The 22,591-nt window shown below is 44.0% G+C and overlaps 1 protein-coding gene across 2 annotated transcripts; it reads left to right on the top strand.

Annotated features, from left to right (window-relative positions):
- Nucleotides 1-1,317: 1,317 nt before the first annotated feature.
- On the top strand, nucleotides 1,318-21,884 carry TNFRSF11B (TNF receptor superfamily member 11b). 2 transcript variants are annotated; one of them, XM_083622179.1, is made up of 6 exons: nucleotides 1,318-1,335; nucleotides 7,921-7,977; nucleotides 12,025-12,394; nucleotides 18,028-18,225; nucleotides 20,003-20,227; nucleotides 20,450-21,884. In XM_083622179.1, exons 2-6 carry the CDS (start codon nucleotides 7,948-7,950, stop codon nucleotides 20,836-20,838), a joined length of 1,212 nt encoding a protein of 403 aa, XP_083478305.1. In that variant the 5' UTR covers nucleotides 1,318-1,335; nucleotides 7,921-7,947; the 3' UTR covers nucleotides 20,839-21,884. The 2 variants fall into 2 exon arrangements, 1 of the variants encoding a protein (XP_083478305.1); XR_014549947.1 differs by lacking the exon at nucleotides 1,318-1,335 and having other exon boundaries at nucleotides 7,721-7,977; nucleotides 20,450-21,449; nucleotides 21,585-21,884.
- The last annotated feature ends 707 nt before the right edge of the window (nucleotides 21,885-22,591 follow it).

The raw sequence follows: 22,591 nt of genomic DNA, 5'->3' as shown, positions 1-22,591 counted from the left end.
AGGCATTTAGTCCCTTTGGGGCAATGCAGAAAATTTGGTGCCGTCATCCTCCGCATCCCCACCTGTGGCTGCATCCCTTACTCTTTCCTGCTCTGCTACTTGGAAATTGTTCAGTAGCCCTGGTCTGCTACTGCTTTGCTATCATATTCTACTTAAACGATTGTCCGTTTCAAACTGCAGCCTCAATTGCAAAGCTGTTCAGAGGACACCTGGGGTTGTCAGGGTAGTTCTAGCCATTGTGAGAAAAGGGAGATCAACTGGAAGAGCTCCTACAGACAGTCTATATTCACCCTGATTTTCTTGCACAAAGCTTACACTGAGGTTAGACTATGCCTGGTCTTTATTGAGCACTAACTCTGATTTGCTCGCTGGGAGGTTGCACGACAATGAACATTTACACCGAATTCATCCCGATTCACTTGCAGGGTGTTTATCTGTGTCTTCCCATTAATCATTCATTCATCCCACATTCATTTCTTTCTTTTTTAAAAATAATAATAATCTTTTAAAAAAATTTCAGTCATAGAAACATTCAAAAAAGTTAACTTAAAACATAAATAAAATTTCAAATGTAACTGAATCTCCACGTTTTTCAGTCAATTCCCCCATCACTTTCTGAAGCACAAAAAGTTCTAATTTTTTACGTGGATTTGTTGTGCTTTAAAATCCACTCTAATTGTGCAACCCTAAATTTCCGATATGGATCCCTCCTGTAAAATACTGACAATCTGGAGGCGACCTAAATGTATTGTTCCAGTAAATGGTAGTGAATGTTAATAACTGTTTCATTTTCTGGTAGGACTGCCCCTACATTCGTGTGGGATCCTTGATAGACCCAGCTGGGGAACCATCTGTTCCTATTTCTCAAACTTCCAATAACTTCTTGCACACCAGCTACATTGTTAATTCAAGTTCCTCACACCCCGAAACTGCACTGGGTGGTTTCAGGGTGTAACCAACAATGCCTGATTCATGTTTAATGAAACTTTGGCAGAAGCGAGTGCTTGTAGTTTTTAGATGATGTCTCTCAGCATGTGACCCAGAGAGGCTGCTTTTTCTGCTCCATAGATAACATGGCAGTAAGATTCCATTCAGGCCGTTTTATTTGCTGAGAATATGGAGTAGGCTTCCCAGGAAACAGGTTGTCCTGGTTTTTTTCCAGGAATCATCCTCTTTTTTTCATGGGTAGAGTCGTCATAGTAATCCATAGCTAAAAGTTGGCAAATGTGTCCTCTTTTTTTGCTCTACAAAATATGGCAACCCTATAGGTGGCTGTCCTTCACACACCCTCCAAAAACTCAGATTCTCTCTGAGTCATGAGGGATTTCAGCAGGGGTCAGTTTTGTAGACATAATGGTTTCTATGCAAAATGGTTTCTAGTTTCTATGCAAATGCAATTCTGGTTCTAAACGCAGCATAAGGGGTTTCTACATTATAGTGTATTTTAAAATAGGGTTTTAGAGTTTTTAGGGGTTTTTGAATGTTTTATGTAGTTTTTATGTAGTTTTATGTAGTTTTAATGTAGTTTTATGTAGTTTTGTGGTAGTTTTTTTATATATATAAATTTTTATTAATTTTTCAACACATATTAAAAGACAATACAAAACAATACATAAACAAACAAACATAAAAACACGTATAATTTCTTAACCTCTTTTTCTTAAACCTTATTTCAAGGACTTCCCCATACCTCCCTTTTCTGCATCCCTGTTTTAAACTTTTTCAGCAACCCCTAATTTCAATTGTTTTGTGGTAGTTTTATGTAGTTTTGCAATTTCATTGTCCTGCATGGGACAATGACAATAAAGATATATCTTTATCTTTATCTTTATCTTTATCTTTATCTTTATCTTTATCTTTATCTTTATCTTTATCTTTATCTTTTCCTTCAGAAACCGCTTTGATTTTTTTTCTGCAATCGAGCAGTGTACATTGGTACCTCGGGTTACATACGCTTCAGGTTACAGACTCCGCTAACCCAGAAATAGTGCTTCAGGTTAAGAACTTTGCTTCAGGGTAGGAACAGAAATCGTGCTCCGGCAGCACAGCAGCAGCAGGAGGCCCCATTAGCTAAAGTGGTGCTTCAGGTTAAGAACAGTTTCAGGTTAAGTACGGACCTCCGGAATGAATTAAGTACTTAACCCGAGGTACCACTGTATACATTTCATGAAATAAATTAAAAAATTAAAAAACACCAGTGGTGTCTATAACCTACACAGGCCTGCTCACAGAAATCTGGTAGGAAATCCATAACAAAAGGCTCCCACCAGCCATTCTGATAACTAGAATGGCAAATGCAATTACAATCTACGGCTTAAACACCTGCTAGATCACCCAAAATGATTGTTGAGGCACTACAATGCACTACCCAAAGGGAGGCAGTTGCTTTTGGCGGTGACTGAGTTATCCATAATCCTTCATGTTTTTGACAGTGCCCGGGCCTGATTAGTATCTTGCATCACAAAGCCAAACGTGACAGTTTTTCTTCCAAAAACTGACAACGTCTGCACAGTCCAAAAGAAGACTTGGGTGGTGGCCCTGTGCCAGGATGGGCTCATGCACTGACTTCTAGAACGATTCTTCTGCTTTTACAAAATGATAAAATACATAGCATTCTTATATTTCCAGGAAAACGAAAAATTAAATCTAACTTTTTCAGCAACCTGGGTCTCTTCCCCTTTGAGAAGGCATTACAGTGGTACCTCAGGTTACATACGCTTCAGGTTACATACGCTTCAGGTTACAGACTCCACTAACCCAGAAATAGTGCTTCAGGTTAAGAACTTTGCTTCAGGATGAGAACAGAAATCATGCTCCAGTGGCGCGGCGGCAGCAGGAGGCCCCATTAGCTAAAGTGGTGCTTCAGGTTAAGAACAGTTTCAGGTTAAGAACAGACCTCTGGAACAAATTAAGTACTTAACCCAAGGTACCACTGTACAGCTGTGCACCTAGCTCTGTTGAATGCTTACAGCCCCGGCAATTCAGCAGTTGGCCTTTGTAGTATGTTCTCAGAAGCTGGCCCTGTGAATTTCCTTCTGATTGTCCCCAGTAGGAGGGAAAGTGTTTAACAAAGGGGAATAAAACTCAAAAGCCTGGAGGAGTGCAAGAGCAAGAGCTCTGCTGACCTCACTTATCTCTTGCTGCTGAGAGCCCAGCAGGGCTTCGGATGGGCAGTTAAACAGAACATAAGAAGAGCCTGCCAAGGGCTTGTCTAGTCCAGTATCCTGTTCTCACAGAGGCTAACTGGATGCCTGTGGGAAACCAACAAGCAGGACCCGGTGCCAGAGACTGGGAGGACTGGTGGGGGGCTCCTGCCAGAGAAACCCCCGGAGGAGCCTCAAAAGAGGAAGGCTGAGATCCAGGGGAGTGGTGTTGGGACATGAAAGGCAGGTCAGAGGATGAAGGGGGGAGGCAGAATGGTTGGATGCTGAACAAACAACAGACTTAAGTGAGAGAGAGGAAGAAGAGGCAGAAAGCACTGCAGACGTAGGACAGGCAGCTGAAGAAGAAGGGAAAGCTGAGGCTGCAACAGATTCACAGGAGCCTGCCAGTCCTACTGTATTCAGCTCCCCTCCTCCCTTGTCTCCAAGGTCTCAGCGACTTTTGCATGTAGCAGAGCAACAAGCACAGAGAGCGCAGCCCCCCCCCCGGGGGGGGGAGTTTAACATTGCATGGGAAACAGCCGGACAGGGAGAATTGGGGGGAAGTGGAAGGCCCAGATCATCAGTTCTGGCAGGTTTCTCTGTTTGTATTGTATCAACTTTACTGCTCATCTCTGAGCTGCTGAGCTGCAGCTGAACCAGCCCTGACACTCAAGCACAAGAAACCTTTCCCCTCCTGTGGTTTCCAGCAACTAGTATTCAGAAACATAACTGACCATGGCTAGTAGCCATTGACAGCCTTTTTGCCCATGTAGGCTTTGGATTTCCCAGCAGCAGCAGCCTTAGGATTGCAGAATTCATCTGCACATTAGATTAGTTTGGGGAAAAAGAAGTCCTCATTCATATTTCAGTGCAAATTTCTACTAATATACCGGTACGTATTTTTGCATGCAGTTTTGCCAAATTTGCAACATCACACACTTTTCTGTTCTTTTCACAAGTATATGCATTTATATGCCCAATGGTTGCCATTCATTTGAATTGAATTGATTTAAAAATGAATTGATTTTAGAATGCTGTGTTACCATTATTGTTGTTAGCTGCTCTGAGCAGCTCTCAGCTAGGAAGGGCAGGATATAAATAAAAATTTATTATTATTATTATTATTATTATTATTATTATTATTATTATTATTATTAGAATACCTAGTACATGCATTTCTGAACACATTTTGCTGGAGAACAACATTGCAAAATTCAAAATTTTGTACGTGGCTGTTCATGCAGTGTTTCAGGGAGTGCAAATTAGGTAGGTTCGCCTTAAAAATATTAACTGAGCCAAACTCCCCCTTCCATCCCTACCTTTGAGTCACCTGGGATAGCCATGGCCACATGTGGTTATATGATATTGCTCCTCTTCACCCCCATCCTCCTGAGACTTGCCCTCCTTCGGTCAGTTTGAATGCTGGGGGCTAAGTTTGGCGAGGCAAGGGGGAAGAGCATTTCCCTGTCAAAACTTTATGTTGTAGAAACTACTGTCGCTTCATTATTTGCGAATCGGTGTTTATGAATCCGGGGATTTATGTAAGATGTTTACGGAACCTGCGGTTGTGGTCAGGTGTTTGCCGTTGGGACCAGAGAGCAGCGAAAAAAATGCCCTGCTTTGATTTTAACAGAAGTGAATGAATCAAAGCTGAAAGTCAAAGCAAATTCAAAGCATTAAACTGGTGCGAATCCCAAAACCAAGGTTCCTGCCGGAAGCAAGTGTGTGAGTGCTAGTGATCTTCCAAGGAAAGAGAGATCTGGGTTAGATATGATGATGGTGATAATAAGCAGAGTTGTCAATAGCTGCACACCAGGTTGATCATGGCAAATATGAACAGACCTCTGGGAAGCCAGACAAGACACTTTTGTAACCTGGAAGAAAGTTACTTATTTTTTCCCTTTCATCCGTTAGCCACAAATGACTAACCTAGGTATATGTGGTCAGGTGAGCTAGCAATGACGTTTGAAGTCTTAGGACGGAACTGCATGTTCTGTGCAGCTTGGTGATTCTTTTTAGGCGTCCTTGTTGTTGTTTTCTGGAAATTCAGCCCGTAGAAGGAGTTTGGAAGGAGAGGACAGAAGGAGAGGTTTTGTAACCTTTCCCCTCAGGTTGTTTCCCCAAGGAAAATCCTTCCAAGCTGCCCCCACAACTACACCAATCCAGTGTGGAATGGATATGGGATCCTGTATATTTCCCCACCCGCCTCTTATGGGGCTGGGGAGTAAAAACAGCAGGAGGAGGATATTCAGCAGGAAAATTCTGCAAGAGGTGAGAGTAGAGAAGGCATTTCCCCCCCCATACATGCACACAAACACACACACACCTCATACTATAGATCCCTTTCAAATTGTAGCCTCAATAGCTGCATATTGCAAAAAAAATGAAAACAGCCCCTTTAAAGAATCACAGGCCTACAAGCAATGTGTTGTTCCACCTTATTAGCAAGGAAACTGAAAAACATTTTCATGTATGCGACAATGGCGGCAAGAGTCCTAATAGCACAGGGATGGAAGAATGAAGAAATCCCGACCAAAGAACTGTGGCAAGAGAAACTGATGGACTATGCGGAATTGGCGAAACTGACACATAAACTACGTGACAAGGACAACTGTGATTTTAAGGAAGAATGGGAAGCTTTTACAAAGTACTTAAAGAAACAACAAAATGAACTGGACTCCTTGGCAGGTTTTGAATAAACTTTTTATTGATAATAGCCAGTTAGATAAATTAAGGATCTATACAATTTTGCAACATGCAGAGAATAACAGTTGTTGTTAAACCAGAGAGAGGAGCTGAGGGAAGTCTGGGGGGGTGCTTTTTTTTGTTGAATTTCCTAATAAAAAATATTTTTTTTAAAAAAAAAGCAAGGCTGGAGTCAAGGTGGCCATATGAATCATTTGCCTTTTGTGAATGGTCATTTGAACCAACTCAGAGCGGGGCGGGGGGGGGGCAGGAGAAGAATTTCTGAGTTATAAATAATCAGTGACAGAGAGTCTGAGGAACACCTCTCCCCCCTCTCCCCCCCCCCACTGCCTGACTTGTTGTGAAGCCTTGTGGTCACAGTGAGTTCATTTTACTTCAACCTGTGCTTGCAGTCATAGTAGCAAGATGAAAGATGAATTGGCAAGTTTCTTCCCATGCTGAAGAGGTGTGTTAGCCTTTCTGCATCGAGAGAGCTGTCCGCAAGTTCTTTTTTAAGCAACACATTTCTTTGTGCATATTTGCTTATCCTCCTTGGGTTTGTTTTTTTTTTAAAAAAAAAACAAAACGAAACATGCATTTACGTTTTCGAAACACTTGCAAAACTGCTCTGAGGCTTCACTGTGTAGAGGAGTGTTGGTATGAACATGGGCACTAGCCAATACGTGCCAACTTTTCTCCAGTTCAGATTGAACCTTCCCCAAACCCACTAACCCCCGAACCACATCGCGGGACAGATAACTGTACATTTGTTTGGAGGAGGTCTGTAAATTCACTTTCAAACAGTTTCCATCTTCCACAGTTGGTTCGTGTCTATGTTATTTTGTGAAGGAACAAATTTAAACACCGATAGACGAATCTAATGTAGTAGGCAACCTTTATCTCAACATTTACATTAATCCCTATCTGAAATTGTGAGCTTAATTCCTCAGCCTTGTGAGTGGGGAGGAAAACACGGCCAAGGGGGAGATGAGAATAGGACATTCATCCTGAATCAGCTCTGGGGACAATTTCAGCAGAAGAAAGAAAGACTATAGCTCAGTTGTAGAACATCTGCTTTATATGCTGAAAGCATTAAAGGTTTAAAAGGAAAGTTTAATCTCTGTCATCTCCAGGTAGGACAAGAATGTCCCCTCGCACAAACTCTTAAGTAGCTGCTTCCATTCAGAGTTGGATATACCAAGCTACATGGACCAGTGGTCTGATGGTATAAGGCAGCTTCCCTGATATGTTCCTGCCCATCATCATTTCGAAATGATATTTCTATTCCGACGATTTCAAAGAAATAAGACACATGAGCCAAACAAAAATACTTAATTCCAAAGAACATCTGCTTTAGCTGTCTTAACCCTCTTTCCCCATTTGTACTGTAGGACTAAGAATGGGGTACTTTACAGGGATTATGGGGGCGTCAAACATAATGGAAAAAATGTCTTGAATGCATCAATAAAAATATGGACCTTCATAGCAGTGTCAACTAGATCAGGAGATAAAGTGTAAAACCATGTATCACAAAGTGAGAAGGATTGCTCGTTTCAGCTCTAGTTCAGGGCATTGGAAGCAAAAAAAAAAAAAACCCCTTTACTACCAGAAAGGGAAGACACCTTATGGATGAGCTGGTTGCAGCAGGATATTTTTAGACTTTTTTTTCTAGAACAGCCAGGCTGTAAATAACTCGCCCCTTGTTGTCCTGGAGGTGAGTCTGTTTTGGACAGCCCCTCTTCACCCAGAAAAGGGGTGGGCAGTAACACAGCAGAGGCAGTGACTGCCAGACAGTAATTAGTTAACCCATCGCTGTGCCCGGATCCTGACACTCCCTCCTTTTTTTTTTTCCAGCTTGTGGTTAAATACCGCTGAAAGGAGTTGCATGAAATCATCGACAGGTTCCTTTTAAAAAAAAAAAATCAAAAAGAAATTGCTCGTGGGGAGGGAATGAGTATTCAAAGCTGAGCCAGGGTTTCCTGTTGCATGGGGCTGCAGATATATATATAAACGAGTTTTTAATGTGCTGGGCCAGTGTTTGCAAGCTGCTACGAGACCAGAGCGCTCCCTAACTGCCTGATTGCTTTCCCAGATCCCTGAGGGTTTGAAAGCAACCACAATGAACAAGTTCCTGTGCTGCACACTTGTGGTAAGTCCTTGCCCAGAGACTGACGATTGCTTTGGAACTGACACGATCAGAGCGTTGATATCATTCTCTGTTCTCCGCTGGCTGACTTTTCCTCTTCAGGTCTTTCAGTAAGCGTGCTAGCTTTCAAATCGTAGTGGGCTGCAAAGTTTTAACAAGGGATGAGACATTCCTGGCTTCTGGGGTGTGGGGTGGAGGAAGGAATTAATATGCTGCATTTTCAAGAAATAGGGGCCATCTAAATCTCCTAGTTCTCACCCTCCTGCGAGAGCCTTAGGCCACTGCAGATGTTACGAATCTGCTTAATATTGTCAGGACAGTCTGTGGAGAGGAGGGCTGGATAGAACAGGAGCAAATCTGTGAGACTGGACTTGTTTGTCAGATACCATGTTTAGTTTTATATATTGCACAAATCTATGGATATATGGGGCTCACGTAGGCAGAGAGCACTGGATTATCTATCATGGTGCTCTGATGGTCTAAGGGCGGTAGCTGGATGTGGAACAGGTGCTGGTGACAGACAGAGCAGAAGGTTTAAGGTACAATCCCTGGAATCTTCCCATAAAATGATCGTATGATCTCTGGAGCATTGCAATTTCTGCTCTGCCACCAGTTCTCCTGATGCGAATGGTCATGGTTTGTGGATCTTCTGTGTCCAGCCAGTGTGGTGTAGTAGTTAAGAGTGGTTTGATTCCCCACTCCTCCACATGCAGCTGCTGGGTGACCTTGGGCTAGTCACACTTCTCTGAAGTCTCTCAGCCCCACTCACCTCACAGAGTGTTTGTTATGGGGGAGGAAGGGAAAGGAGAATGTTAGCCGCTTTGAGACTCCCTAGGGTAGTGATAAAGCGGGATATCAAATCCAAACTCTTCTTCTCTTCAACTGGGCAAATGTCTCTTACTGGCTCCCATTGCATGTGTGGAGATGTCTGTTAAAGAGAATGGGACAGCTCCTTCACTCATAAGGAGATCCACTGAACATCGACACTGCCAGGTGTGCCCCAAAATCAATGGGTTGGAATGTCTGTTATTTTTGCAATCTCCTTTCCCCTTTTCTCCAATTTACCCTTCTCTCAGATATACATTAGGGAGACATTTATTTATGCCCCGCTCTGGGAAAGCTAAGAATCCAAAATCTATGGGCAGCAGTCAAGTAGGTTATAATCTGAGTAAACCCATGGAAATCAATAGACCTAAGTGAATTGTGTCCATCAACATCAAGGGTCTTCTCTGAGTGTGATTAGCACCGATTACAACCTTACAAATACATTTTAAAAGTGATCTCATAGCTGAGAATAGTTTGCCTAGTGACTAATCAACCCAAGTTGTGTTTGATGTTACCTAGAAGTTGTGCAACGTGGAGCAACAGCTGATCAGATAACTGTGAATGCTTCCTGTTATCTGTCAGCTTTGCTTCATGTGAGCATTCGGTAGATCTTGTATTCAGTGAGTTATTATTGCCAATCATATAGAAACACTTAGGACAAAGGGATTTTCTGCTTCTTAAAAATGGGACTCAGCCCACTGGGTATGTTCCCCTGCATAAGCCCCATTTCTCAGTGGATTGTGCCCCATTAAAAACAACAACAGTATACTCAATATGAAAGGAAGAACAGAAATCAACAACCCAGTAGTTTGCATAAACTGAATTCATTATTAGAATGATGTTAGGATTTAAAGTCATCTCTAAATACAATTCTTGTTAGCAGATCAAACGACATAAATTGTGTGTGTGTGTGTGTGTGTGTGTGTGTGTGTGTATCCCTTTCACAGGGACATCTCTTCTGATTGAGGGGATGGTTCCTGACAGATTTCAGATTGACAGCTGCAGTGGTTCCCCTGCAAAGAGAACTGTTTTGGGGTGGGTACATTAGGAATCGGGGTGTGTGAGAAAAAAAGAGCATGGTTTCTTAGAAAAAGTGAGGGCAGTATCCATCTCCCAGCAAGAAACATGTTACCCCAAGGGTCTTTGATGGGGATTAGCTTCCCCACAACATGTTTTCAGGTACACAGCATTTTCTCCCTCAGATAAATACCTCTCTCCATTGACTTGCATAGGGAAAAGGTGGCGGGGAAATGGCATAAAACCCCCAGGGAAGACATAAACCCTCAGGGAAGGGGGAAATGTCACTTTCCAGCAAGGAGTCAGTGGGTCACTGGTTTTGGGTGGGCTTCTGTCCCCTCATGGGTTTTCGGTAACATGCTGGCATGGAAAGGGGAAGGCAAAAACCCAGGTGAAAAATAGATCCAGGTTTAGAAGCCACAGATAACAGAAAACTAGATCCTGGATACAAACAAACAGGGGCAAGGACTATCGCCCTGTATGTCTTGCTTCTGAGATCTCACTGGTCACCCGTTGTTGGAAAAACATTGGTGGCCCAATGGATCTTGGGACCCATTAGCACTTGTATTATGTAGAGCAGTGAATAGCAAGACGAAATATTAAAAAAAAAAATGTCCAGTGGCACCTTGTTGTTTTTGTTGTTTAATCGTTTAGTTGTGTCGTTTCCGACTCTTCTTGACCCCATGGGCCAGAGCACGCCAGGCACTCCTATCTTCCACTGCCTCCCGCAGTTTGGTCAAACTCATGCTGGTAGCTTCAAGAACACGGTCCAACCATCTGTCCTCTGTCGTCCCCTTCTCCTTGTGCCCTCAATCTTTCCCAACATCTTTTCCAGGGAGTCTTCTCTTCTCATGAGGTGGCCAAAGTATTGGAGCCTCAGCTTCAGGATCTGTCCTTCCAGTGAGCACTCAGGGCTGATTTCCTTAAGAATGGATAGGTTTGATCTTCTTGCAGTCCATGGGACTCTCAAGAGTCTCCTCCAGCACCATAATTCAAAAGTATCAATTCTTCAGCGATCAGCCTTCTTTATGGTCCAGCTCTCACTTCCATACATCACTACTAGGAAAACCTTAGAGACCAACTTCTTGCACACGAAAGTTTATACCAAGAACAAACATAGTTGGTCTCTAAGGTGCCACTGGACAATTTTTTAATTTTTTTATATATTTCAAATGCATCAGACCAACACGGCTACCTACCTGAATCAGTGAATAGCAGAGTTTAGGGATTTGACTTTGGATCCCATCCAGACTTTGACAGTCCTTTTCAAAGGCAAAGGAGACACCAGGATGTGTTTGTGATGCAAAACAGAGGCTGCTTTATTTGTTTCTTTCAGTAAATCCAAACATTCTTCTGTGGTCTGCGTGAAACCCCAAAGCCAAGACATATAATAATGTTTTTGTATGCTGAAAAACTAGTTTCTTTACTTTCACAAGGCTGTGATTGAAGGGAAAGATGCCTGTAGGAGCTTTGGCTGTCTTTGCAATTGTCATCCAAATCCACATTTATTTCACACGAGTGGGTGGAGCTCAAATGTCATTTGACTTCCATTTGGAGAATGGTGTGAAAGATCCAATAGAAAAGGAAATCAATATAATGTCATTTTCCCTTTCAAAATCCTTTTCTCTGTATGGGGGGTTAGGGAGGGACAATAAACCCCCTGTTGATCCTGGGATATTTTTGAAAACATGAAAACTGTAGGTTTTTTAACCAGAACTTTGCAACAACATCACAATGTTTGTTAAGGGTACTACAGTCCATTTAACAGTGCTGTAAGTTATATGAGTTGCTATGGCAGAAAATTATTTCATCATTAATGTTAAGAAAGGAAGTTGAAGGTTATGTGAAGGATTCTGTACTGTATATGGGCATTTCTAAGATGCCCGCTTCCTGTCCCTCATGAATCTCTGCCTTGTTGCACGTCCTTCACTGTTTGGCTGATTTCCAGATGGCACACACAAACAAAACTGCATCATTCAAAGTTTCCCTACATTTGCCCTCAAAACAAGGGGACCCTCTCCAAGTTCCCTCTCCGAGGGGTGTTTGGAGGGTGGCAACAAGGGGCAGGGCCTTTTTAGTGGTGTCCCCCTGTCTCTTGATACCTGCTTTAAGGGCAATGCCTCTGAGAAATGTAAATAGCAACAGCTATACCACCAGTGTGTTGCCAACCACGTAACCTAAAACACTGTGTTGTGTCTCTTCTGCTAGTTGTTGGACATATCTGTGAAATGGACTGTCCAGGAGGACCTTCGCCCAAAGTACCTCCATTACGACCCGGAAACCTCCCGTCAGATATTGTGTGACCAGTGTCCCCCCGGAACCTACATCGAGCAGCACTGCACGACTTCGTCGAAGACCAAGTGTGCCCCCTGCCCGGATCAGTTCTACGCAGACGAATGGAACAACAACGATGAGTGCCAGTACTGCAACGTGGTGTGCAAGGAGCTGCAATACGAGAAAGTCGAATGCACTAGCACCCAGAACCGTGTTTGCGAGTGCATCGAAGGGCGGTACCTCGAACTGGAATTCTGCTTGAAGCACACAGCATGTCCGCCAGGATATGGTGTTGCTGAGCAAGGTATGTGTCTGTTTCCCAGAGATGGCCTCGTGCCTGTTCGCCTGGGGCGAGGAAGAAACTTCTCCAGGAAACCAGACCAGGAAGATTACACACACACCCTTTGGTATACAGTGCTACCTCGGGTTACAGACTCTTCAGGTTACAGACTCTGCTAACCCAGAAATAGAGGCCCCAAAGTTAAGAACTTTGCTTCAGGATGAGAACAGAAATCGTGCTCCAGCAGTGCAGCGGCAGCGGGAGGCCCCATTAGCTAAAGTGGTGCTTCAGGTTAAGAACAGTTTCAGGTTAAGTACAGACCTCCGGAACAAATTAAGTTCTTAACCCGAGGTACCACTGTACTGGGAAACAATGGGTTCTTGCATGTGCTTCCCCCCCCCCCCCACAGGACCTTCAGCGTACCACAGATCACTAGCATTATATATAAGGGAGATCAATTAGTGAAAGCCTGTGTTGGAACAGGGAGAGCTGTATTGAAATCCCTGCTTGGCCATGAAACTCGCTGGGTGACCTTAGGCTAGTCCCAGTCTCTCAACCTGATCTACAGGGTTGTTGTGAGGTTCAAACAAAGGGGCACCTTTAGCTGTGCTAAACTCCTGTTGGGGTGCATAGGATTCAGTGTCAGTGTGGTATAATCTGGCTGGCGGTCAGGATCCGGAGCAAGTCAGCAAGGAATCAGAGTGCCAGAGGGAGATGAATGCGATCTGAGACAGACAGCAGGGTCGGGATACAGAGAGGCTGAAACAAGGGAGGGGAGTCTGTTTAACACTTTTGCTCACAGACAACTTGCTCGGTTTAAGGGTCCAAGCCTGGGGCAACAACTGTATGGTTTTATTTATTAGACAAGATGCATGTACCGTTTGATTGCAAATAGAACCTATAAGCTGCTTACCAAAAAAGAGAAAAGAAGAAAAGGACAAATTACAAACAAGTATTTAACAAACTCAAAATAGAATTATGGTAAAACTAACAGTTAAGATAAAAACAGATTAAAATGCACGCAGGCTTTCCGCATGCCTGGATAGGCTTGCCTGAACAAAACTGTCTTTAGCAGGAACTGCAAAGCAAAGGTGTCAATAGGCAGGGAGTTCCAGTGTTCATGTGCTGCATGCAACATGAATAGGTCAGTTTCATACAAATGCAGAACAAATCTGCGGCACCTGTAAACAGCGCCCGTTCCCCAGATCAAAGCAGTCAGGTAGATGTATATGAGGGCTGTGTATGTCTTGCTTTTCAGAGAACAGCCTCCTCTTTAAAGGAGTCCTCTGTCCCGTTCAAATCCTGTTGCAAATGGCAAGAACCCTAACACCAAGTTGCCTTGCCTTGCTATTTAAATTGCAGTTACCAATTCTAAATTTGCAGCTGTGCATATGAATCAGCCTATACAGATTCCATGCAAATCGGCATCTTCTTCTTTCCTTCCTTGCCCTAAGAGGGCACTGGTGCATGGAGTCGTGCTGACTCAACGGTGCAAAGAGTAAGGCATCTTGGCTTGCGCTCCTTTACAGCTTTTTGGAATGACAGCAGGTGGGTTGGGGGTTGGTAGTTTGTTAACTTTGGTGGACTTTATTATTATTATTATTATTATTATTATTATTATTATTATTATTATTATTTGCAAGGCTGGCTTACATCAGATATAGTGAACCTGTGGCCTTCCAGATGTTATTGGACTTGAACTTTGCATTAGCCCCAGCTGATAGTCAGGGTGATGGGAGCTACAAACCAGAGGTGCCTCAGGTTCCCCATCCCTGCTTCACAGTTATGAAAGTGCCTGCATGGATTGCAAGGCAAATGTATCCCAACAGCTGTGCATGGCAGCCTAGTCAAAATTTTCCAAAGCATCCTGGTTTTGCTGCTGGGTACAACTACAAAACCAACACACACACACAGTTGTGTAGCTCTCACACAGAGACCCTTGCATAGCTTTCAACTTTTGAGTACGCCCAGAGGCAACGCATGGATTGCAAATTTATTGCAGCGCCTGTGAAAAACAGCCGTTGTCCTCCTAAACATCTCGCTGGACTGCTGCCAAAAGTGATGTTGCTCACAGTAGCAAAATGTTCTGCTCTTACTGTAATGGGTAATTTAACGGCACCAGCAAATTCCCTTTTAATGAGAAACATGATGGATTGACCTCATTCACAGGGACATTATCTGGGATGCAGTATTTATGGGTTATAACTAATAACATTTTTCATGGGGGAAGAGTGCTGCTTCAAGCCTCTGTGCGCCTTGACAAACAGCAGAAGTGCGGACTGATAGAGCACCCAGAGAGTAATTATAACAATATTAGTGTAATAGCAAAAGTCATCGCAAATGTGTGGCAGTAATTAATTACCAATGTCGCAAATAGATACTCCTAGAAAAGCATGCATATATATATATATATATATATATATATATGCAGCCAGTAATTCTCAAACTGGTAATATTGTGCATTGCTAGAAGGGATAGAGACCGCAGCGATAGATTTTTAACAACAAAAACAGGAGGGGGGGGAGACAGATAAAAGAGGTCACATGTTCTTTATTGATGGAAATTAATACTGTCACCGAAGAGCACTATCTAGAAAATAAAGTCTAAAGGAATCCTTGTCTAGAAACGACAACAAAAAGATGTGCAGAAACTTTATGGATCTGCTTGAAAATGGCCCGGCACATACTAGTTTCATCATTTTGTGAAGCTAAGGAGGAGTGAAAACCAGTCTCCTAATTCATTTCAACTCCAGATGCATAGTGTAGGTTTTTAATATATTTCTTTTACTGCAAAAATATTAGCTAGCTGCATATAAAGTGGCTTCCAGAATGCCCGGAGGTGTGAAAATCCTCATAAATTGTACTTTAAACTACAGCTACATTTTAGACATTGGATTAAATGCTTTCAGCATGCCAAACAGGAAATATAAAAATATTTACATGAGCTCATGTAATGCATTCTTCCAAAATACATTCATTCGTTTTGGGGACTGGGAAAGAGACCCGTGTACATCTGCTCTCCCCTCCCCCTCATGTGTGGTTTGATCAATCCATTGTTTGCTGTTGTGCAAAAAACTTCAGGCTGTTATTTAAGCAGTCCCTCCATTCCAGGATTACAAACTGGTTTTGTTCTAGTAAGCAATTCTAGTTCAAAGGCCTTGCTGAAACCATAATCTGCCAGCCTGGATGTAACAGGAAACTATGGTTTGATCAAACCAGGAATTAATGTGTTAAGCCATTCAGTTGAAGAGTGGAAGGAAGGAGCATAGGAAGGAAGGAATATGCAAGCATTAGATCCATTCCTGGAAGATTGAATGCAACCCATTGACTGCATTCAGACTAATGCTGTGAACTACCCTGACATAGAAATTCCACAGAAGTGGGGCCAGTTCTGAAAAGGCCCTGCTGCTAGCTCCTGCACATAACCGTTGACAAAGAAATATAGAACAGAGAGTAACTCACACAGGGACCACTCAACCCATGCTCTTTATGAGCTTAAAAGTGAACACTAGAATTGAAGGCTAGAAATTTACTGGCAATCAGGGCGATATACTCCTAGAGTTTCTGTTGCGTTGAATATGGATGGATCACAATTCTTGCTTTTCTGTGAGAAGCTATGCATCTTAATAACCATGACAGCATTTGTTCCCTAACTGCACATTTAATTCATCATTGTAGATCTTTTAGTAAAGGACAGAACCCCAACTTTCTTGCTCTCCAGGATCCTAAAAATATTCTCATCCGTACACAACACCTTCTGTGTTGATTGCTTTACAACAGCAGTTTAATTAAATATGCATTCCTTAGAATTATTTTTTACTAAATATTAGCATTGTATTTTTAGGGCACATACAATAAATAATCCAGCTAGGCCCAAAGAGGAGAATCGATGCACATTCTTCACTGCGTCACATTCCTGAGCTATTCCTTACCTTGGAAACTCATTTAAGTGTATCCAGCAGCATAATTTAACTACAGAACTCTAATTTCATACTCTAGCTCAAATCTATATCAACTAAGTGCAAGCAAGAGCTTTCATTTACATAGGAAAGGCGGAAAATGCCAGCTTGATTTGAAAAATGCAACACCTGTTTTAATTCTATTGCCATTTATGTCGGAATGGGAAGCCGCTCAGAAGGGGCTTAAATCAGCCCTGTCCAATTTGCAGCCACGAACCACAGACCATCAGGTGTTTGATAAACCCTTCATTTGAGTTAAATCCAGATTGCCTGCACAGGCTGGGTTTATTAAGCCACCCAGCAGGTTATAACACATGGCTGGCATGCCACATCGAACGTGAGCGTGACAAGCCAGATTTTGAAGGAAAGAAGGCATTTCATTGAGTTATCCAATGAGTGCATTTCAGCGCTCTGGTGAAAGAATTCCTTCAAAGTTTGCGAAAAGAAATGCCATCGTCCATGGGCAATGCCAACTCTGCTCCAAGTTTGAGAAGACCTTGGGCAAAAATACCACCCATATCTTGGTGCCCTCCCTGGCAGGGGCAGAAGATCTGGACTCCAGGGAGTGCACCGTAGCTGTTGCTGCCACTGCATTCCTTGCAGGCTGGATCTTTTGGCCCTGTGGATCCTACCACCCAAGGTGGTCTCCTCACCTCACCTCACGCTTGGGCCAGCCCTGACCCTGCCTCCTCCTTGGCAGCCCACCTCCTACCCTTGCTCCTGACTCAGACCTTCACTCGCCCATTCTTCACTGGAGAGGGGGTGCCTCAGGTGCAGAAATGTCTTGGGCTGGCCCAGTTCTGGGTCACTGTGGGAAATATAAAATGGCAGCTCATCGTGTGTTGATGTGGTGGGGCTTCAGGGCAGGTATATGCTGGGCTGGTCCATAAGAATCAAACCTAGTAGCCAAGCAACTTTTCCCAACTGTCTGAGCGGAGTTGACTTTGGACCAGCTCTGGAGTATCAGAGATGGGTTTCTGGGGTTTATTTTTTGCTGATCCCCACCAGTCCCATGTTCATTTAACTAAGGTGGGTGCCTGCCCACAGCATGTGGTGTCGTGTTGCGCCAACCAAGTTCCATGTGAACCTTTTCCTTGTCCAGATTCCATATCTGAATACTCCCAATTTTAAAACGGCCTAATGGGCTAGTTTTAAATATGTAGGGAGCTTTAGACATGAAGAAATCACATTAGGAAGAACTTTCTCATATTAGGAAGTATGTTTTGGCAATAAGAGCTGTTCTCCCTCGGAAGATGTCATTGGAGGTTTTCATACAGAGGTTGAATGGCTGTCTGTCCAGGATTCTTTAGCTATGATTCTTGCATTGCATGGGGTTAGCCTAGATGACCCTCAAGATCCCTTCCAGCTCTACAGTTCGATAAATAATGCGGTCTTCCACCTACGTTTGAAAGTGGCTTAGTGCTTTGGGGCATGCACTGTCCCGTGTGAGACTTCTGAATGTGTCATTTACAAAAACAAAGCAGATGAGATTTAAAACATTAATTGGCAAAGCTATCCTGGGAAATGAGCTTCCCCCTTTGAAAGAGAATCTTTGGGAACACACAAATCAGGCACTTACCTGATTGCTTTTCTGCTCAGTCTTTCATGCTGCCTTTCACCATATATATAAGAAGCCCCTGAAGTGCTGTATACAAAGTGATTGCCAAGCGTATTTATTGTCTCTTTCTTTTGTCCCAAGGTACCCCTGAAAGCGACACGGTTTGTGAGAGATGCCCAGAAGGCTATTTCTCCAATGAAACGTCATCCAAGGAAGCTTGTCAAAAGCACACCAACTGCAGCGCGCTGGGCCTCAAAATGGTGCGCAAGGGAGACGCCACACGTGACAATGTTTGCCAGGGAGAAAAAAGCGACAGATCAGATCAGAAGTGTGGAATCGGTACGTGCCAGTTTACCACTTGTTGTATTTCTACTAGTAAAGTTTTGTGCTTCAAAGCAAGGAATAGTTTTCAGCTGACTGATGTGAAATAGAAGTTCTTCTCCATGTAGCTTGCTGGGTGGGGCAGAACTGCTACACGACCTTCCCAGCAGGTGGGTCACCGTTGCTTAACCCGAGGGAATGCGGAAGAGCTGAAGTTGGAATGGTGCAAACACTCTGGCAGGAACACTGGATTGATTCTGCCAGTGTGTTTGCACTGTGCCAACCTTCCCACCACCATAAGAACATAAGAAGAGCCTGCTGGATCCAGCCAACAGCCCATCTAGTCCAACATCCTGTTCCCACAGTGGCCAGCCCAATACCGGTAAAGGTAAAGGTAAAGGGACCCCTGACCGTTAGGTCCAGCCGCGGACGACTCTGGGGTTGCAGCGCTCATCTCACTTTATTGGCCGAGGGAGCCAGCGTACAGCTTCCGGGTCATGTGGCCAGCATGACTAAGCCGCTTCTGGCAAACCAAAGCAGCACACGGAAACACCGTTTACCTTCCCGCCGGAGCGGTACCTATTTATCTACTTGCACTTTGACGTGCTTTCGAACTGCTGGGTTGGCAGGAGCTGGGACCGAGCAATGGGAGCTCACCCCGTCGGAGGGATTCGAACCGCCGACCTTCTGATCGGCAAGTCCTAGGCTCTGTGGTTTAACCCACAGCGCCACCTGTGTCCCTGTTCCAATACCTGTAGGAAACCCCCAAGCAGAGCCTGAGCAAAAGAGAACTCCCCTAATTATGTTGAATACCAGCAACTGATATTCAGAAGCATGGCTGCCTCCAACTGTTGAGGCAAATCACAGCCATCATGCCTAGTAGCCATCAAAAGCCCTCTTCTCCATGAATTCGTCTAATCCTCTTTTCGCCTTGCTCATCCTTTTCGGTAAACTGCAGCAATCCACCAGCTGTGAAGCTAGTGTAGCAGCTCTGTTCCTCATCCAGAGTGACACTTCATTAGCTTATGGTAGGGAATCTTTGGACCCCCCCTAGGCGTTGCTTGACTCCAACTCTGGAAAGTACCTCCAGTTGGTAGTTTCCATAGCAACCAGTCGCTTGTACTCTTTAGTCATGCAAAGATACACCTGACTGTTAGAGCCGTTAACTTAACAAAGAGGAAGTTTTGGTCTGCTTGAGCAGTCTTTTTCTACAGAAAAAGCTTGGGGGTGCACGCCCAAGATTCTATGCAGACTAATGAGAGTGTCGGACCAGGACCAGGGAGAGACCAAGGTTCAAATCTCCCCATGCCATGAAGCTCACTAGGTGCCCTTGGGCCAGTCACCATCATAGCTGTCAACGTTTCCCTTTTTTTAAGGGAAATTCCCTTATTCCAAATAGGATTCCTCGCAAGAAAAGGGGAAAGTTGACAGCTATTGACCATCTCTCACCCGAGCCCACCTCACAGGGTTGTTGTGGGGATTAAATGAGGAAAGAGGGAACCATCTACGCCACCTTGAGGTCCTTAGAGGAAAAAATAGCATATAAATTTAATGAATAAATAACACAGGTCAAAATGTAGTTTCACAGAATCCAGGCTTATTTACTCAGGAAGCAAGTCTCATTGTGTTCAGTAGGGCTTACATCCAAGTAAGCATGCAGCGGACTCCAGCCCTGGTAGAGCAATACTGGGGATTTTTTATACTTTTCGAAAGGGCACAGGTGCAATGTTTGGATGGCTGATCCAGACCAGGCAGACTGTGAAAGATCAACACGCTTCTTCTTCTTTTTCTTTAGATGTGACCTTGTGTGAGGAAGCATTCTTCAGGTTTGCCGTTCCAACAAAACTCACGCCCAACTGGCTGAACATGCTACGGGATAGTCTGCCAGGTGTAAAGGTCAACACAGAAACTACAGAAAGGCTTAAACAAAGGCACAGTCCTCAGGAACAGACCTTTCAGTTACTGAAATTATGGAAGGAGCAGAACAATGGTCACACTGCGGTCAAGAACATTAAGCAAGGTAAGACCAGTATACAAGCAGAGCAGTGTATGCATACACTGAGCAAGCTCACATTTATTTATGAACTCTTCTTCCTTGGAGGTTTTTAAGTAGAGGTTGGATAGCCATCTGTCATGGATGCTTTGGCTGAGATTCCTGTATTGCAGAGGGTTCGGCTCCCTTCCAACTCTATGATCCTGTCAGTCCACGAAACAAACCAGCTTCTCTATTTGTCTTTCGCAGGCATTGACCACTGTGAAAACAGTGTCTCAAAACACATTGGCCACCTCAACATCACCTTTGAGCAGCTCAGCATCCTGATGGAAAATTTGCCAGGGAAGAAAGTGGGGAAGGAAGAAGTCGACCGTATTCTGAGGCTGTGCAAATCTTCCGAGCCGATTCTCAGGCTTCTCAGCTTGTGGAGAGTAAAAAATAGAGACCAAGACACCATCAAGGGCTTGACGTATGCGCTGAAGCATTTGAAAACATACCATTTCCCCAAGACGACTATCCAAGGCCTCCGGAAGGTGGTCAAGTTCCTCCACAGCCTCTCGATGTACAAATTATACCAGAAGCTTTTCTTAGAAATGCTCGGAAACCAGATCCATTTGGTGAAAGTGAGGCGCGCATAGTTTTAGCTATCCAATATTTCATACTCCACTTGCTGCTAGCAATAACGATTACATTTTTGTATGTGGATTGGGAGGGGGAATGTTTTTCTATATTATGCTTATTTATATTTATATGTCTGACTGGGATAGCTCAGAGCTATCCTAGATCATTTTAAAATAATAATAATATTTTTGTTGTTGTTACATTAAGCTCCTGATCTGGAATCTTAGGACGCCCAAGATTTCCAGTGAAATCAAACAGATGTGCAGAGAAATACCAGAACAAATATTTGCTATTTATATTCACTGAACTCCAGAATGTTGTACATATTTATTAACTTGAATGGCCGCAGTTTGAGATTAAGGGTAGAAACAGATGACCTGCTTGCTGAGAGGTCAGCACTGCAGCATCCCATATGGTGAATCTGTGGGGTGGGGAACAAGGGTGTCATTTCCTGGGGGCAGCTGCTCTTCCGCTCACTCCCCCAACTTAGTTCTTACTCAGATGCTCAAAAGAGTGTTTGAGGGCACCAACTGAGCAGGGCAAGGCTAGCCAGACTGGTGCACTGCAAATGCTTTGAACTACCTTATTTTTCGCTCCATAAGACGCACCTGACCATAAGACGCACCTAGTTTCTAGAGGAGGAAAACAAGAAAAAAAATATTCTGAATGAAACAGTGGGTGTATGATTTTTGTGGTTCATGCTGTGGCCACAGACATGTGATTTGACGGTGAGTTTGGGGTAGCCCAATGCAAAAATCCTGAGAATCCATGTGGATCCACTTTTTTGCGTCATTGTTGCCCCACACAACAGTGGGTGCGTGTTTTTTTGGTGCAGGCTGTAGCCATGGACGTGCTATGTGATCTGGTGGTGAATTTGGGGTGACCCAATGCAAAAATCCTGAGGATCTATGGGCTTTTACTTCCTCCCTCCCAGGCAGCCTCCTTTATCTCTAGCGTCCCTTATCTCCCTCCCGATCGCTTGCCGATCAGCTGCTTCCTTTCAACACTCCCTTCCCTCTTGTTTGCCTTAGTGTCTTTTCCTTAGCTGGAGCAGTTTTTTGCTATTTATTTTTTTAAAAAAGCATAATCTGCTTTTCGCCCCTGGGCAATTCATCTCCAGGGACCACGCCTTCGCTCCATAAGACGCACAGACATTTCCCTTTACCTTTTAGGAAGAAAAAAGTGTGCCTTATGGAGCGAAAAATACAGTACGTTCCCATCACCCCATCAAGCACAGCATCAGGGATGATGGGAGCTGTGGTCCACAGCATCTTCAGGTCAACTCCCATTGTAGGTGATGCAGGGCCAATGTTCATGCCCATGCCAACATCCCCTTCACTCCTGGCCTTTGCATGATGAGCATGAACCCCCGATAGGAACTCTGAAGTATGTCCTCTTGAACATGCATAGTAGGGTCCTCCCTGCCACTGGGAACTAGGGTTGTGCAAGATTTGAACCCAATTCTCCTTCAGGCCTTCACACTCAACACACAAAAGCAAGACGCAGAAGCCTGTGTTTGCAGCGCCAATGTACCCACCCTAGTTTGCAGCCTCGTGCCTTTTCCCCCAGTGCCTACACAGAGCTCGAGTTTCAGATTATTTCTCAGGAACACCTCTATCTCTGGTACAGAGCAGGATCCAAAGTAGTGTGAGGCGCTGCTTGACTCACGCACAAGAGCTTTTCAGCTCCCTCTTCAAGTGGCAGCTCCACATTAGCCTCCCTGCCCCCCAAAAACCCTCCCTTCCCAACCTCTAACGCAGCCTTTCTCAA

Source organism: Podarcis filfolensis (assembly GCF_964270895.1).
Source record: "Podarcis filfolensis genome assembly, chromosome: 7".
NCBI classification, from domain to species: domain Eukaryota; kingdom Metazoa; phylum Chordata; class Lepidosauria; order Squamata; family Lacertidae; genus Podarcis; species Podarcis filfolensis.
Note: the sequence above shows the minus strand (reverse complement) of the source record. Positions and strands in the feature narration are given on the sequence as shown.